The 17,999-nt window shown below is 49.7% G+C and overlaps 1 protein-coding gene and 1 long non-coding RNA gene across 2 annotated transcripts in view; one reads left to right on the top strand and one right to left on the bottom strand.

Moving 5' to 3' along the window:
- Positions 1-17,999, top strand: part of col9a3 (collagen, type IX, alpha 3) — a 190,985-nt gene that overhangs the window by 107,938 nt on the left and 65,048 nt on the right. Inside the window, exons 13-19 of the mRNA XM_086005879.1 lie at positions 158-211; positions 2,769-2,822; positions 3,396-3,449; positions 7,049-7,102; positions 9,679-9,732; positions 13,607-13,660; positions 13,814-13,867. Coding sequence (XP_085862005.1) covers positions 158-211; positions 2,769-2,822; positions 3,396-3,449; positions 7,049-7,102; positions 9,679-9,732; positions 13,607-13,660; positions 13,814-13,867 — 378 coding nt within the window. The remainder of the gene's footprint in view (positions 1-157; positions 212-2,768; positions 2,823-3,395; positions 3,450-7,048; positions 7,103-9,678; positions 9,733-13,606; positions 13,661-13,813; positions 13,868-17,999) is intronic.
- On the bottom strand, positions 12,534-16,829 carry LOC147108926 (uncharacterized). Its single transcript, XR_015080688.1, has 2 exons — positions 16,360-16,829; positions 12,534-13,018 (listed from the first exon to the last, which is right to left on the bottom strand). It is a non-coding gene; the product is annotated as an uncharacterized LOC147108926 (long non-coding RNA).

The raw sequence follows: 17,999 nt of genomic DNA, 5'->3' as shown, positions 1-17,999 counted from the left end.
GGATCCTGGGGGGTGGGGCTGGGAGAGCATGGTGGGGGAATGAGGAATCCGAAGATGATTGTCACGCTGGATGTTTAACGTGTTTTATTTATTGCGCAGTGTGTTTTGTTCCTTGTGACTGTCACACGTTCTAACGATTGATTGTTTGGAATTTCAGGGCGATCCCGGACATCCAGGTGTGTCAGGCATCGCTGGGGCTATCGGATTGCAGGTAGGAGCAGCTCGGGGTGGAGGGGCATTGCATGGGGAGCATTTATTATCTCGTTTACGGCCCCACCAAACTCGAAACTGTGTGGAGATGCTGCAGAGAAATCGGAAATAAGGGACTGATTTTTCCTCTCCTCTCCAGCCCCTACTGGGTGTCGCTCCAATTAATTATCCTGGCCCAGGCTGTTTGCACGGCTCCAGGTATCCTCCTGTCGCAGGCCCGCCCACTGGCAGGATCTAATGCTGGGACTGAGAGCGGGGTGGGCGGGGGGTTGGGGGTGGAGATATTGTAAACTGAAGGTTTGAGAGTTCCTGACCTTAGACCAACATGTCCTGAGGCGTAATGATTGTACACGGCAAGAGTGCCCCAGGTGGGCAGAGCAAATGCTTCAAGGACACCCTCAAAACCTCCTTGAAAAAGTGCAACATCCCCACCAACACCTGGGAATCCCTGGCCCAAGACCACACAAAGTGGAGGAGAAGCATCCGGGAAGGCGCCGAACACCTCGAGTCTCTTCGCCGGGAGCAAGCGGAAGCCAAGCGCAAACAACGGAAAGAACACAAGTCAACCCAAGCACCCCACCCACCCGCCCCTTCAACCACCGTCTGCCCCCGCCTGTGACAGAGACTGTAGGTCCCGCATTGGACTCATCAGTCACCTGAGAACTCATTTCTAGTGTGGAAGCAAGTCATCATCGGTCCCGAGGGACTGCCTAAGAAGAAGAGGAGGAGTACTGGGTAGAAAATGATGTAACTGCCCACTGCCTTCTTTCCTTCTTTTGATCTTTAGCGGCGGGTGGTTGCTCCCTGGAATCCTCAGACGCTCTGACCTGCACAGGGTGTTGACACGAGCCCCACAGCCGGCTACTCTTTGGGGTTGCTGCACGGACATGCACAGAGGAAAAAGAGGCAGGAGAATGGGAGATTCTCCCTCTGGCCTCACCTGTATCCTTATGCTGAGCTGGTGCCCGCAACAACAACAACAAACATTTAGACAGCACCTTTAACCTAGTAAAAACCAAGGAGCTTTGCAGGAGCGTGATCAAACAAAATTCGGCACTAAACCCATATAAGGAGATATTAGGACAAGCGATCAAAAGCTTGGTCGATGAGGTAGGTTTTAAGGAACGTCTTAATGGAGGAGAGAGAGGCGGAGAGGTTTTGGGAGGGAATTCCAGAGCTTCGGGCCCAGGCAGCTGAAGGCACGGCCGCCAATGATGGAGCGATTAAAATTGGGGGATGCTCAATAGGTCAGAATTGGAGCAGCGGGGAGATCTGGGAGGGTTGTAGGGCTGGAGGAGGTTAGAGATAGGGAGGGGGCAAGGCCCTGGAGAGATTTGGAAGTATTGCCCATATTGGGAAACCCCGGAGACTTGTCCCCTATTTTCTCTTCACTGCCACTAGGAATTGTAGAATCACTCAGAGAAAGAGCCCATCGGCAACATACTGTAGCGGGTTGTGCAGTTGATTAAAGGGCAAAGGGATATCATTGGGTGTAGGCTTATCGTATGATGCTGCTTGCAGTTAGGTGACTCTTTTCCTGTGCCAGTGTGCTTGTGAGGCTTGGCCTTTCCTGGCGCAGCCTCCTGGCTCCCATCACGTTGCTGTTTCCTGGCTGCGTCCAAACTAGTGAAAGCTTCCGACCAGCATCGCACCACAGAAAGGAATTTTCAGCTCCTCTTCTCCCAAAGGAAAGAAAGAGACTTGCATTTCTATAGCGCCTTTCACGACCACCGGACGTCCCAAAGCGCTTTACAGCCAATGAAGCACTTTTGGAAGGGTAGTCACTGTTGTAATGTAGTAGACAATTTGCGCACAGCAAGATCCCACAAACAGCAATGACCAGATAATCTCTTTTAATGATGTTGGTTAAGGGCTCAATATTGGCCAGTACACTGGGGTAGAACTCTCCTGCTCTCACTGCTCATAGTGCCATGGGCTCTTTTACGTCTGCCTGAGAGATCAGACGGGGCCTTGGTTTAACATCCCCGCCGAAAGACGGCACCTCCGACAGTGCAGCACTCCCTCAGTACCGCACTGGGAGTGTCAGCCTGGATTTTGTGCTCAAGTCTCTGGAGTGGGATTTGAACCCACAACCTTCTGACCCAGAGGCGAGAGTGCTGCCCACTGAGCCACGGCTGTCCCAGCAACATCAGCCTTTGGGCTACAGATCAGTGGGAGGGAACTACCCGCACCCATCGGACGCAAGTCCCCTCCGCTGGACGTCAATCCTGTATCCAGAGCCGGAGCTCCAGTCTCCGCTCGCCGGGGCTGTCTGGAGTTGAGACCCAAACCTAACCCTTCTGACCCAGGGGCACGAACTCCACCCCTGAACCATTGCTCCTGTCACTGGCTTGTACAGGTTCAAATGGGACAAATAGGGAGAAAATAAGAGTATTGCAGAATGAAGTGACATAATCCTGAATATGGTTCACATTGTAATTCTGTTAAAAACCATCAGTCTGGGACACAGCATTGTGATGGTGCTAAAAATGCTTGAATATTTCTGATAGGAATGTGATGAGTGGATTTTTTATTGGACTGTTGTATCCGTTCCACAGGGTCCTCGAGGTTTGAGGGGCCTCCCTGGCAAGTCTGGTCTTTCGGGTAACAGAGTAAGTGAACGCCCGGTCTCTGACTTTTTCCTACACTGGCGCCTCCCTTTAGGAAAGCTGCTAACTTCACCAACACTACGCCGTTCATACAACAACAACTGGCATTTATCCCGCGCCTTTAACGTAGCAAAATGTCCCAAGGCGCTTCACAGGAGCGTAAGTCAGACAGAAAATTGACACCAAGCCAAAGAAGGAGACATTAGGGACGGGCGACCAAAAGCTTGGTCAAAGAGGTAGATTTTAAGGAGCGTCTTAAAGGAGGAGAGAGAGGTAGAGAGGCGGAGAGGTTTAGGGAGGGAATTCCAGAGCTTGGGGCCCAGATGGCTGAAGGCACGGCTGCCAATGGTGGGACGACAACACAAAGCAGTTCTGATTGTAAACACGTCGTGGTAGACGCGAGCCCGGGTAAGGGCTCCAAGGCCGCTGAGCGTTGACTGATCTGGCGATCACGGACAGCAAGCGAATGTCAGCGGTCAGCGCCAGCACTGTGGCTCTCGCGTGGCTGGTCTGAACCATTCTGTTGACGGACGGTCTTTCCCTTTTATTTGTGCTGATTGTCCTCTTCTTCTGCAGGGTCCCACGGGATTCCGTGGACACGTTGGTCCTCCTGGGCCTTCAGGGAAAGTTGTAAGTATCAAGTCACTGGTATACATCTGACTCTTACCGAACGATGGGCTGAATTCTGTAACTTCCCTTTAGCTGAAGAGCTATTGAAAGAATTGAGAGAGAGTGGAGCGGGGGTTCTACGGTGTTGTAGGGTTTCTGTCAGTGTTTCCTTCTGGTCTTAAACACGGGTCAGTGGATTAGATGTTGGCCATATTTCTGATTCAAAGAATGAAATGAGAGATGGTGGGGGTAGGGGGTTGATTAAAATTCCCTGGTCTCTGATCTATCTGAATAGAAACAAGCTTCAGATAAGGGACCCACTACAGTTCCCAATCCTCGAGACCTGTGCCCAAATCTAACAATCTGAGCGGATGTTTAGTGTTGAAACAGCCAAGTGTGTGAAAGCGTTGAGTGACTCCCCTGGTTGCCCTGAGAAACCCCATTGGCCCAAGATTCATTACCAACAGACGAACAATGACGGACAGGTAAAGACCCTCTGGTCCATCCAGCCTGCCTCACACAATGGCGACACCGTGTGTGACACACTCCACCCCACCCCACCCCAAACCATGGGATCTCCTGGGAGAGCCGGAAAAACCAGATAAAAAAACTCAGGACAATTTAGGGGCGGGGGGGGGAATCTGGGAAATTCCTCTCCGACCCATCTAGGCGATGGAAACTAGTCCAGGAGCTCACTCTGGCTCTGAATTCCCTGCAGTACCTCCCTTCTGTGCGAGGTGATCTCTGCCCCAGCCAGAAACAGGACCAGCTCTCATTAAAGGAATTCAGTGAATCAGCCTCCACCACAGGAGACAGCAGCCTGCTCCAGAGGTCCACTAGTCTCTGGGAAAAGAGCCACCTCCTGACATCTAACCTCGATCTGGCCTTGCACAACTTAAAATTGTGACCCCTGGTCCTCCCTAACCTATTTAATTGAAACAATCTGTCAGCTGGAGCACAATCTATTCCCTTCATTATCTTAGAAACCTCAATCAGATCACCTCTAAGTCTACATTTCTCTAAAGTGTAGAGTCACCACTATTTTAGCCTATCTTGATAACTAAGATGCTTTAAACTGGGAATTAGTCGAGTGGCTCCTCCTCTGCACCCTTTCCAAAGCCTCAACATCACCCACCATGTGAGGAGACCAAAAGTGGACACAGTACTCCAAGTGCGACCTAACCAAGGTCATTTCAGCTGCACTCTGGATCTAAGTGAGTTGTTGATAAACGCACGTCTAAACTCGCACAGGATCAGCTCTGTATACCGTGGCCACTTCACAATGAGGAACTTAGTGAGTCTACCTAATACTTGGCTTCATTGACATACCTATTGCTAAAGATCATGAAGACAAGGCCCGTGAAGCTCAACCGCCTCGTCTAACATTGGCCTTAAATGGCATCCTTAGACTGGCCACTAAATGGACTGATTACCTTGACCCCAGTTTGACCCCTTACCTCCAGTGCTGCCTAACCCAGTACCCAATGAGATCCATTAATTCCATCTCTGGGACTGGAGTAATCCATTTATTCTATTTATTCATTCTCTTCCTGCCTTTTTCCAATCTTACTGAATCATAGAATGATAGAATCATGCCATGGTCACTGCACAGTAGGAGGCCATTCGGCCCGTCGAGCCCGTGCCGGCTCTCTGCAAGAGCACTTCAGCTAGTCCCACTCCCCCGCCCTTTCCCCGGAGCCCTGCAATTTTTTTCCTCCAGGTACTTATCCAACTCCCTTTTGAAAGCCGTGATTGAATCTGCCTCCACCACCCTTTCAGGCCGTGCATTCCAGATCCTAACCACTCACTGCGTAAAAACGTTTTTCTTCATGTCGCCTTTGGTTCTTCTGCCAATCACCTTAAATCTGTGTCCTCTGGTTCTCGACCCTTCCGCCAATGGGAACAGTTTCTCTCTACCTACTCTGTCCCGAACCCTCATGATTTTGAACACCTCTATCAAATCTCCTCTCAACCTTCTCTGCTCTAAGGAGAAAAACCCCCAGCTTCTCCAGTCTATCCACGTAACTGAAGTCCCTCATCCCTGGAATCATTCTCGTAAATTTTTTCTGCACCCTCTCGAAGGCCTTCACATCCTTCCTAAAGTGCGGTGCCCAGAATTGGACACACTACTCCAGTTGGGGCCGAACCAGTGTTTTATGAAGGTTCATCATAACTTCCTTGCTTTTGTTCTCTATGCCTCTATTTATGAAGCCCAGGATCCCGTCGGCTTTTTTAGCCGCTTTGTCAACCTGCCCTGCCACCTTCAACGATTTGTGCACATATACCCCCAGGTCTCTCTGTTCATGCACCCCCTTCAGGATAGTACCCTTTAGTTTATATTGCCTCTCTTCATTCTTCCTACCAAAATGTATCATTTTGCATTTTTCTGCGTTAAATTTCATCTGCCACGTGTCCGCCCATTCCACCAGCCTGTCTGTCCTCCTGAAGTCTATCACTATCCTCCTCACTGTTCACTATACTTCCAAGTTTTGTGTCGTCTGCAAATTTTGAAATTGTGCCCTGTACACCCAAGTCCAAGTCATTAATATATAGCAAGAAAAGCAGTGGTCCTAGAACCGACCCCTGGGGAACACCACTGTATACCTTCCTCCAGTCCGAAAAACAACCGTTCACCACTACTCTCTGTTTCCTGTCACTTAGCCAATTCTGTATCCATGCTGCCACTGTCCCTTTTATTCCATGGGCTTCAACTTTGCTGGCAAGCCTATTATGTGGCACTTTATCAAACGCCTTTTGGAAATCCATGTACACCACGTCAACCGCATTGCCCTCATCAACCCTCTCTGTTACCTCATCAAAATACTCGATCAAGTTAGTTAAACACAATTTGCCTTTAACAAATCCATGATGGTTTTCCTTAATTAGTCCACACTTGTCCAAGTGACTGTTAATTTTGTCCCTGATTATCGTTTCTAAAAGTTTCCCCATCACCGAGGTTAAGCTGACTGGCCTGTAGTTGCCCTTACGCCCTTTTTTGAACAAGGGTGTAACACTTGCTGAAATGCTTGCTTATCTTCTGGGTTTTCAGTTCCGATGAAAGGTACACTCTCAATATTAACTCCTTCCTTTTTCAACACACCTGCTGTGCAATCACAGCATTTCCTGTTTTCATTTCGGATTTACCGTCATTTTAACTGTCACGTTCATCTCTTTCTACAACAGAACATTGCTCTCCAAATAAGTCTAGCGCAGGTAGACGTGCTTCACGCAGTGAGCACTTTCGTTCTGCTGTGTGCTTCCTTTAAATACCCCGAATCAAATGGGGTCATTTTTAGCCCACAAAAACGGGTAGGTGGGGGAGATGGGGAAATTTTTTTTTTTTAATCTCAAACCCGACCTCCAACCCGCCCACAGCATGCTGGGAAACTCCAACGTGCGGGGAAAACCGGGCTTCCGGCTTTCCCGTCCGAAACTCCGCCCTCCCGGCTCGGAAAACCCACCCCTGTCAATATCGGGGCCAAAATCACGGCCATAAACATTCAAAGAGGAGATGCTAAGTGCGTCAAACCAAACGGCACAATGGAGTGAGTTGTTTGCAGTGACAGTCCTGGGACAGGTTTCTCTCTGTTGTTTAATGAACTATTTGGTGTCGATTACAGGGAGATAAAGGTCTGAAGGGGCACTTTGGATTCCAAGGAACAAAGGGAGACCCGGTAGGTGACTCTCGGATATCTTCAAAGATTATTTCTGTCCTGGTTCTTCCTGATTTTGTCGCAATTCCTTGTACTCTACATATAAAAAGGTGGATAAATAATATCGGAGGCTGGTGTCTTGTCATAGACAGTGAATGAAAGAAAGAAAGACTGGCATTTCTATAGCGCCTTTCATGACTTCAGGACGTCCCAAAGAGCTTTACAGCCAATGAAGTACTTTTTGAAGTGTAGTCACTGTTGTAATGTAGGAAATGCCGCAGCCAATTTGGCACAGCAAGCTCCCACAAACAGCAGTGTGATAATGACCAGATCATCTGTTTTAGTGATGTTGGTTGAGGGATAAATATTGGCCCAGGACACCGGGGAGAACTCCCCTGCTCTTCGAAATAGTGCCATGGGATCTTTTACACCCATCTGAAAGGCAGCACCTCCGACAGTGCGGCACTCCCCCAGTTCTGCACTGGAGTGTCAGCCTAGATTTTTATGCTTAAGTCTCTGGAGTGGAACTATGAACCCACAACATTCTGACTCAGAAGCGAGAGTGCTGCCCACTGAGCCACGGCTGACACACGAGACACTGGGGGTGGAGAGAGGATGTATATGCAGAACACGGTATTACAGGAAAATCACATTCATGTATGTGCAGATTTCTAGAAGGGTGAATGTGAAGAAAAATATTTGAACCTTTACCCCTGTTGAGGGGTATTATTTCCGGGTTGTGAGTGAGTTAGATAGTCGAGGTATCCTGTCCTGGAGTGAGCTTGTGGCCAACTAATCAAGGCTACAGTTCTACCATCAGAGGTTGTCTGCACCATCGAATGACAGTGGCCTGTGACAGTCACATATACGCCATTGTAAGAAAGGTTTTTTTTTAAAGCCAATACAGATCGAGCAGTTGCCTGGACAGGATCCTCCTCAAAAGTTGCAAACAGAATAAGTAAGGAAATGTTTGGATGGGGTGTGGGAGAAAGAGCAGGGGGAGTGGGACTAATTTAAATGATGGCTCTTTTATGTGGAGAGACTGGAGATGCTAGGATTGTTCTCCTTAGAGCAAAGAAGGTTAAGGGGAGATTTAATAGAGGTGTTCAAAATCATGCAGGGGTTTGATAGCGTAAATAAGGAGAGTTGTTATGGTCTGGAAGCAGGCTTAATAGTAACTTTCAAAAGGGGATTGGATACATACTTAGAAAGGGAAAATTTGCAGGGCTACGGGGAAAGAGCAGGGGAGTGGGACTATTTGGAGAGCTCTTTCAAAGAGCCGGCACAGGCACGATGGGCTGAATGGCCTCCTTCTGTCTATGGTGGTGGGCCAAGGCCCGAAGGGCAGAACAGCATCAAATGAAGAGAGTTGGAGAGAAGGTGAGGTCATTCAGGAAACTGTTGTTAGATGACACCAGTCTTTGGGTTTTAAGATGCCGTAGATTGTGGGTGGAAGCGAGGGCTGAGGGAGGTGAGGAGTTCCTCAGTGCTACACACAACAGTAGCTTAAATAAAGGATTCTGACATAAATCTCCACTATAAATACAGCATCACATTCCTCGAGCATTCCCAACTCTGGCTGGACGTATTCCTGGGGGGTCTCATCACATGACTTCCTGCCTCCAACAGCCCCGTCCCCACACTCCCGCCATTGGCCGCCCGACACGTCCATCCTTGGGCCCCGCCCCCACACTCCCGCCATTGGTCGCCTGACACATCCATCCTCGTGGGGCCCCGGCTCTCACTTCTGCCATTGGTCGCCCGACACATCCATCCTCGCGGGGCCCTGCCCCCACACTCCCGCCATTGGTCGCCCGACACGTCCATCCTCGTGGGGGGCCTGCCCCCACACTCCCGCCATTGGTCGCCCGACACATCCACCCTCGTGGGGGGCCTGCCCTCACTTCTGCCATTGGTCGCCCGACACATCCATCCTCGTGGGGCCCCGGCCCTCACTTCTGCCATTGGTCGCCCGACACATCCATCCTCGTGGGGCCCTGCCCCCACACTCCCGCCATTGGTCGCCCGACACGTCCATCCTCGCGGGGGCCTGCCCCCACACTCCCGCCATTGGTCGACTGACACGTCCATCCTCGCGGGGCCTTGCCTTCCCACGGCCAATCGGAAAGAGAATTGATTCTTCATTACCTGATTGGATGATTCTTGACTCTCCGTCAAACAGCCCTCTTCCCCGCCATGTCCCAATATGTTTATAACTAATACACAGGAGTGGTTGTCCCGATGATTGATTGTTCGCCGCTGTGTCCTGGAGATTGGTCTTTAATTCCCCGAGGCTCCAGGAGGGTTGGCATGGCAACCCTAGATTCCTCACTTAGCCAGTTCTAGGTAAGAGTTCTTCGCTAAGGGGCCTGGCTGGCTCCTCAGTGTAGTAGCTGACTATAGGGGTGTTAGCTGGTTAGCCCTGGTTTGGAGGTGTTGGTATTCACTCAGAATTCAGCAACGCTTCACTGGGCCCAGGTGAGTTTTCGGAGGGCTGTACTTCCTCGTCTTCTTTTCTCTTTGTGATATTAATCTCTTCTGATTGTATCCCGGCCCCTGCGCCTGGGTTTGACAGCGACTCTCCGCTCTTGTTACAGGGGAAGATCGGTCCCCGGGGCCTGCCTGGAGTTTCAGGGCACAAGGGCGAGCTGGTAAGTGTCTCACTCCGCGAATCTTCGGAATGTTCACCGTGATTGAACTTGTTTCTCTCGCATGGTCGCCGGGCGTCAGGAACAGGTTCAAGGTTCCGTGTGTCTACAGTATCAGACGTTCCACACAAACTGATTTTAATCCTTGGGCGGGGAGCTGAGAGCAGGAGCTGGGGGGGGGGGGGGGGGGGGGAGGGGGTAGAGCTGTGGGTGGGGGGGAGCTGTGGGTGGGGGGGTAGAGCTGTGGGTGGGGGTAGAGCTGTGCGTGGGGGGGGTAGAGCTGTAGGTAGGGTGGGGTGGAGCTGTGGGTGGGGGTAGGGGGGAGCTGTGGGGGGTGGAGCTGTGGGTGGGGTGGTAGAGCGGTGGGGGGGTAGAGCTGTGGGTGGGTAGAGCTGTGGGTGGGGGGTGGGGAGAGCTGTGGGTGGGGGTGTGTGTAGGGGGAAGCTGGGTGTAGGGAGTGGGAGCCAGTGGAGGTGTGGGACTGATGTCCTTACTGCCCGGGAGTCTCCGTTGGGCGGTCTCTGCCTTATTTACATCTCGGTCATATGCCTGCCCAAAACAGACAGAAAGAGGCAAGTGGCCGGATTTGAGCGGGTCAAAATCGCGAGGCCCAGAGGTCACCTGCCGGCACCATGATAACTCACGGGGAGGGGGGTGGCGGGGAAAGGGAAAGGGGGGACCTGGGGCAGCAGAGGCCCAGACTTTCCTCATGGGGCCTGGAGGAAGGTTTCGACTCCTCTTCTCCCCAGCCAGGGGTATGGTAGCATAGTGGTAATGTTACTGGACTAGTGATCTGAGAGACATGAGTTCAAATCCCACCACTGGCAGCTGTTAAATAAATTTGGAATTAAAAAGCTAGTGACGGCGACCATAAAACTACTGGATTGTCAGGAAAAACCCAGCTGGTTCACTAATGTCCTTTAGGGAAGGAAATCTACTGTCCTTACCCGGTCTGGCCTATATGTGACTCCAGACCCACACAGCAATGTGGTTGACTCTTAACTGCCCTCTGAAATGGCCGAGTGAGTCACTCAGTTGGACCAAACCACTACCTTCACCACACAGACTGCAGCGGTTCAAGAAGGCGGCTCACCACCACCTTCTCAAAGGCAATTAGGGATGGGCAATAAATGCCGGCCTTGTGAATGAATGCATTTTAAAAAGGGTTTCGGTGGGGGGGGCCCTGTGGCAAACGTCCCACTCTGCAGGCCGTTAAAATGCCATTAGGGTCCTTGTGGTCACCATAGGACCCCATTAACATTTATTAATAAGGCTCCTGCCTATCTCAGGCGGGTATCTTGGCTGCCTAAAATTAAATAAGGACCCGGTTAAGATGGAGGCGAGCGGGGAACAGGCGCTACGTCTTTGCTGAGCTATTTTAACCGTGAGCCTGCCCTAATCCGGGTGGGGGTGAGTTAAAACCCCCTCCTCGGAGCCTGTTATTCACCATTTTGTCGATAAATGAATATATTTTGAGTGTCCGTACCAGCAGAAAATGCTGGAAATACAAAGCAGGTCAGTCAGCATCTGTAGAGAGAAAAGACCAGGACTGGATTTTCCTCAAAAAATTGCAAACACGGTAAGTAAGGAAAAGTTTGGGGGGAAGGAGTGGGACTGGGAGCCAATGTGGGTCAGCGACCACAAGGGTAATGGGAAAACAGGGCTTGGTGCGAGTTAGGATACGGGGGCAGCACAGAAACAGGCCATTCTGCCCAACAAGTTTATGCTCCACACGAGCCTCCTCTCACCCTTCTGCCAACCCTGTCAACATAACCTCCTATTCCTTTCTCCCTCATGTGTTTATCCAGCTTCCCCTTCAATGTATCCGTGCTATTCGCCTCAACCACTCCTTGTGGGAGCGAGTCCCACATTCTCGCCTCTCTCTGGGTGAAGAAGTTTCTCCTGAATCCCCTGTCGGATTTATTAGTGACTATCTTATATTTATGGCCCATGGTTCTGGCCTCGCCCACGAGCGGAAATGCCAAGATTTGATGAGCTGATCCAAGGATTTAACGAGTGATCCTTTTGTCAGTCAGGGCGATGGTAGAGCATTGAGTTACATAGAAACATAGAAGATAGGAGCAGGAGTAGACCATTCGGCCCTTCGAGCCTGCTCCGCCATTCAATGTGATCATGGCTGATCATCCAAATTCAGTACCCTGTCCCTGCCTTTTCCCCATATCCCTTGATCCCTTTTGCCTCAAGAAATATATCCAACTCTTTCTTGAATATATTTAATGAACTGGCCTCCACCGCCCTCTGTGGCAGAGAATTCCACAGGTTCACCACTCTCTGGGTGAAGAAATTCCTCCTCATTTCAGTCCTAAATGGCTTACCCCTTATCCTTAGAATATCATTGTTGGCTTTACTGCGCTGAAGGTGACATTACAGCACAGTAAAGGAGGGTGGACAAATACAAGCTCCCAGCTCCCTGTTGCTACAGAATCTCACTCCACTTGTTACTGTAATAGATTAAAACCCACATTTAAATATAGTCCGTGCTGACCATTGTAATTAGCCTCTGATTGCAGGTGTGCTCCTGTGATAATGTGGCCCCTTCCCGAAGTGACTGAGCCTCCAGTGGCGTTGTTTCAATCTCAGAACAAAAGGGCACATGGGGTGGTACAGGTTGAGCGTCCCGAATCCGGCAACCTCGGGACCGAGGCCGAGCCGGTTTTCGTGTTTTTCCGGACTTCGGAACGTGTTTCTGATGTCCGAAGTCCGGAAAGATTGCAACCTGGTCTCGGACGTTTCAGGACTTCGGACATGTTGTGGAGTATTTTAAATCAACACTCGACACAAGGTTTTTAGATCGATAGTCAAGTCGTCTTTATTGCACCGGTGGGGAAACAGTCTGCTGTCTTAGCCAGACCTTTCCAAATTGGTACAGCAAACACTGCATTTTTATACATTACAATACACATCAAAATTCATTCCTGCCACCTGATTGGACCTTGGCCCGCATGCATCTTCACTGATTGGTTGCCTATGCCACGTTACATTAAAGTACCGCCTTTATTATCGGCCATTACCCCCCCAAGCTGTTGTTGCACCCTTGACCTTTGTTTATGCCAGATGGGTCTCATCAACATTGTACTTCTGGTTCATTGTCCTCCTTTCCTGCCTCTCTAGGCCTCTTTCATTGTTTTACTTTCCTGTCAGAACAGAACTTACATCCTCTTAGGCCTCTTATGGTTCCATGTCCGGCTATGTTATCTCCACTGCCAATTCAGCAACTTAGAAAAAGATGGTCTTTATTACACCATTCGGTGAAACTGCCAGCGATGTCCTGCAGTGGGGAAAGAGTTAAACTGACATCAGAAACACGTTCCGAGTCCGGAAATGCCTGGGCCGCTTCCGCGTAGCGCTGATGAGTTTCTCCGCCCCCTCCCCTTCTGTTAAAGGGGGGGGGACGCTGCGAGCTCGGCAGAGCACCCGACGGCCCACACTAGGCCACCAGGGTGGCATGGTGCCACGGCCGCAGCCTGGTGGAAATACTTAGTGGAGCTGTGCAGATTAAGGAGGATAAAACACGACACTAACGTTTTATTGCATCACTCGCATTTTTCATAGGATTAAAAAAAAAGACAACAAAAGTTAATGGCTTTTATAAGTACAGGTTGAGCGTCCAAAATCCGTAGCTCCGGATTCCGGAACCTTTTACGGATTCCGGAACTCCGGATTTTGGACGCTCCGCCTGTACATGTAACATCACCCCCCAGGCTAATCAGTCACTTAGGCCTTTATTCAGACATAAATTCTTTCTTTGTGTTCCTTGATCTTAGGGTCTTTAAGGACTCATTTATTTAAAATCAGATGTAATCTTCTTGAATTACGCTGATGGTGGAAGTTTTAAGAATTATCTGATATATTTCAGGGAATTCCAGGCCGCGACGGGCGAGACGGAAATCCAGGAATCAACGGTGAAAAGGTAATCAGACAGTTTTCAGTCCTCGTAAATTAAAAACCCCACTGATAAATGCAAATTAGATGCGACAAAGTCATTAACATAGGTTGGAGATAGGTCATGGAGTTGTGTGTTTTTCTCTCAGTCAGATGGTGAATTGTGTTTCTTATATTACAGGGCGATCCTGGACGTCATGGAGTCCCCGGAGAGAAGGGTCCAGTCGGACAGCCTGTGAGTACTCTGCTCCTCTGAACAAAATCGGTTCTACATGGTGGGGTGCAAAGTGGAGCTGAAAGATCAGTTAGAGCACGCGGTTACCAGAGACAAGGATGATAGCGCAGTTAGAGCAGGCAGTTAACAGAGACAAGGATGGCAGCACAGTTAGAGCAGGCAGTTAACAGAGACAAGGATGGCAGCACAGTTAGAGCAGGCAGTTAACAGAGACAAGGATGATCGCTGTGCTCTAACTGCGCTGTTAACACAGACAAGGATGATAGCGCAGTTAGAGCACAGCGGTTAACACAGACAAGGATGATAGCATAGTTAGAGCACGCAGTTAACAGACAAGGATGCTAGCTCAGTTAGAGCATGTGGTTAACAGAGACAAGGATGATAGCGCAGTTAGAGCACGCAGTTAGAGCGCGCAGTTAGAGCACGCAGTTAGAGCACACAGTTAACAGAAATAAGGATGAGAGCGCAGTTAGAGCACAGCGGTTAACAGAGTCAAGGATGAGAGCGCAGTTAGAGCACACGGTTAACAGAGACAAAGATGAGAGTGCAGTTAGAGCAGGTGGTTAACAGAGTCAAGGATGAGAGCGCAGTTGGAGCAGGTGGTTAACAGACAAGGATGATAGCACAGGTAGAGCACACGGTTAACAGAGACAAGGTTAAGAGCGCAGTTAGAGCACACAGTTAACAGAAATAAGGATGAGAGCGCAGTTAGAGCACAGCGGTTAACAGAGACAAGGATGATAGCGCAGTTAGAGCACGCAGTTAGAGCGCGCAGTTAGAGCACGCAGTTAGAGCACACAGTTAACAGAAATAAGGATGAGAGCGCAGTTAGAGCACAGCGGTTAACAGAGTCAAGGATGAGAGCGCAGTTAGAGCACACGGTTAACAGAGACAAAGATGAGAGTGCAGTTAGAGCAGGTGGTTAACAGAGTCAAGGATGAGAGCGCAGTTGGAGCAGGTGGTTAACAGACAAGGATGATAGCACAGGTAGAGCACACGGTTAACAGAGACAAGGTTAAGAGCGCAGTTAGAGCACACAGTTAACAGAAATAAGGATGAGAGCGCAGTTAGAGCACAGCGGTTAACAGAGACAAGGATGATAGCACAGTTAGAGCATGCAGTTAACAGAGTCAAGGATGACAGCACAGTCAGAGCACAGAGACAAGGATGATAGCACAGGTAGAGCACACGGTTAACAGAGACAAGGTTAAGAGCGCAGTTAGAGCACACAGTTAACAGAAATAAGGATGAGAGCGCAGTTAGAGCACAGCGGTTAACAGAGACAAGGATGATAGCACAGTTAGAGCATGCAGTTAACAGAGTCAAGGATGACAGCACAGTCAGAGCACAGAGACAAGGATGATAGCGCAGTAAGAACACATGGTTAACAGAGACAAAGATGAGAGCGCAGTTAGAGCAGGCGGTTAACAGAGACAAGGATGAGAGCGCAGTTGGAGCAGGTGGTTAACAGACAAGGATGATAGCACAGTTAGAGCACATGGTTAACAGAGACAAAGATGAGACCGCAGTTAGAGCAAGTGGTTAACAGAGACAAGGTTAAGAGTGCAGTTAGAGCACACGGTTAACAGAGACAAGGATGAGAGCGCAGTTAGAGCACGCGGTTAACAGAGACAAGGATGAGAGCGCAGTTAGAGCACACAGTTAACAGACAAGGATGAGAGTGCAGTTAGAGCACACGGTTAACAGAGACAAGGATGAGAGCGCAGTTAGAGCACAGTGGTTAACAGAGACAAGGATGAGAGCGCAGTTAGAGCAGGCGGTTAACAGACAAGGATGAGAGCGCAGTTAGAGCAGGCGGTTAACAGACAAGGATGGGAGCACAGTCAGAGCACGCAGTTAACAGAGTCAAGGATGATAGCGCAGTCGCCACACACCATTAATAGAGGTTTAAAACTAGGCCACTCGGTGCATCACACTAAAACATGCCATTTCCCCTGTAATTTCCCCCCTCCTCTTCTCTCCCTGAAACTCAGACTCAATTCTGGGTCCAATTCTACGGGTAAGTCTCCAGTACCACACCCAAGTGACCATCTCTCCTGTGTGAGGCTGGACACTGAGCTTAGCATGGAGGAAATCACAGGGGAGCTTAGTCCTGTCCTCTGTCAGCGCCCCTCCCCCACCCCAATACAGACACACTTCGGAGCAGGAGCGGTGATCAGGAACAGGAAGTCTGTCTGGTCTTCCCTCCCCTAACCCAGGACACACAGTCCGACTTCCTGACCTGGCTTAGATCGACCCATTACAGGTCGTGTCCTTCCTGCAGTGGATCCCTGTCTATCCCTGGAGAGATGTGACTGATTACTGTGCGGGAAGGCAGAGCCCTGCATTATACTGAGTGCTCCCACTAATTAATTAGCCAGATTTCAGAAAGTTATTCAAAGATCTCGCTGCTCATTATTGATGTAGAATGCTTTACACCTGACCAAGTGACTGGAAAGTCAATCATTAGAATAAGTTTAAACTGAGCAAACCTGATATTCAATTGGTGTGATGTCATTGTAGGGCGATGATCTTTGCGACCTCTCGTACTTTGGGTAACTCTGTTACTTCTCCGTACACTCGGTGTGAAGCCAATCGAGGGAGGGAGGGAAAATAGTCTCCTTCATGGTCCGACCCGAAATCGGGCGGTGATACCTCGTCACCCCAACCAGCAATTCCTGCCCCCAACTGGGAATGCCTGCCCAACCGGGAGTTACTCCATCACTGGGAGTTCCTGCCCCCTCGCCAGGACAGTAGCTGGCCCTTGGCAGCAGGGTTACCCAGCGGAGTTCCCGCTCTTCCATTCACCGCACTCACTGCCGCATCCCCAGGCTGCCATTTGGAATGTTTTCCGGTGTAAGTCTTCGTGGTGCTTCTGGCCCTTTAAGGTCCCTTTGCCGCCTCTCGTGGTGCGGTGGCAGGCGTTGGGGTCGGGCTGGATGTGGAGGGGTGGGGCAGAACGCGGAACTTGGCCCGAAGAGAAGAGCCCCCTCCCCTCCGCACCCCCCCCCCCCCACCAGATCTCAGACAGAAATCACACGGTCAATACATTGCTGATTATCTCAAGTTCCTGCAGATTTTTATTTAACATTAACCTATCACAAAGTATTTACAGCACAAAAACAGGCCATTCGACCCAACTGGTCCGTGCCGGTGTTTATGCTCCACACCAGCCTCCTCCCACCCTCACCCTATCACATAACTTGTTTGCTTATCAATCACCAGAGCAGAACCTGAGGCTGAACACAATGGCCCAGAAATTCGGGTTGGGGGCTTCCCGCGGGTGCAAGCCCCCGACCTGCACTTACCTAGCGCGCCGACCGTTGAGCTGTGGGCCCGCGTGGGATTCCGATCCTGGACCTCCTCCAACTGCCGGCGCGCAGTGCTTGCATATCCCAGGGGCGCAGTTAGTTCGATGCGTCCCCTAGGATCACGTGGGCCATGGAGAGCCAATGGTAGCAGGGAATGCCCATTCATAAAATTGACAGGAAGAGCTGTCAAAACTTATAAATACTATAAGCCCCAAAACATCACTAAATCTTCAAATAAATTTTTTTTTAAATCACATTTTTAAAATAACTATAAATTACATGAAATAACTATTTTAAACAATAATTTAAATTTTTTAAATTTTTTTTTTTAATTTTCTAACGGGGCTAAAAATAAACTTACCTTTCTTTAAAGTATTTAAAAATAATAAACCTGTGGAAAAAATGTTTTAATTTTAATTAATTCACCACTTACCTTGTTAAAAGCAGGCCTTGCGCCTGCTTTTTAAATGTCTAACTTCTGGAGACTTAACTTCCCGGAGAAACCTGCAAAAAAAACGTAAGTTCGATGCGCACGCGCTGCCTCTCCCGCGCACGCGTTCCACCTCTGAACCCCTTCTTTCAGGGGAACGGAAGTGACGGTTTCGCGTGCATGCGCAGTGCATGTACGAAACCGGCACTTCCATTGGGCTTACAGGTGATACCCCGTGCGTACTCACCCGTGGAGACCCGAATTTCTGGGCCTTTATCAACAAGTTTTGGATCAAGAACTGATTGGCCAGCAACACTCCAGGACTTGATCAATATCTGATCAGTTAACCAGAGTCAGAAATTGATTCGGCTCCAGATCAGACGAGGATCAG

Source organism: Somniosus microcephalus, chromosome 13 (genome assembly GCF_052327205.1).
Source record: "Somniosus microcephalus isolate GS21.2 chromosome 13, FLI_Smic_1.0, whole genome shotgun sequence".
Taxonomy (NCBI): domain Eukaryota; kingdom Metazoa; phylum Chordata; class Chondrichthyes; order Squaliformes; family Somniosidae; genus Somniosus; species Somniosus microcephalus.
This window is presented reverse-complemented; position numbering and strand designations above follow the sequence as displayed.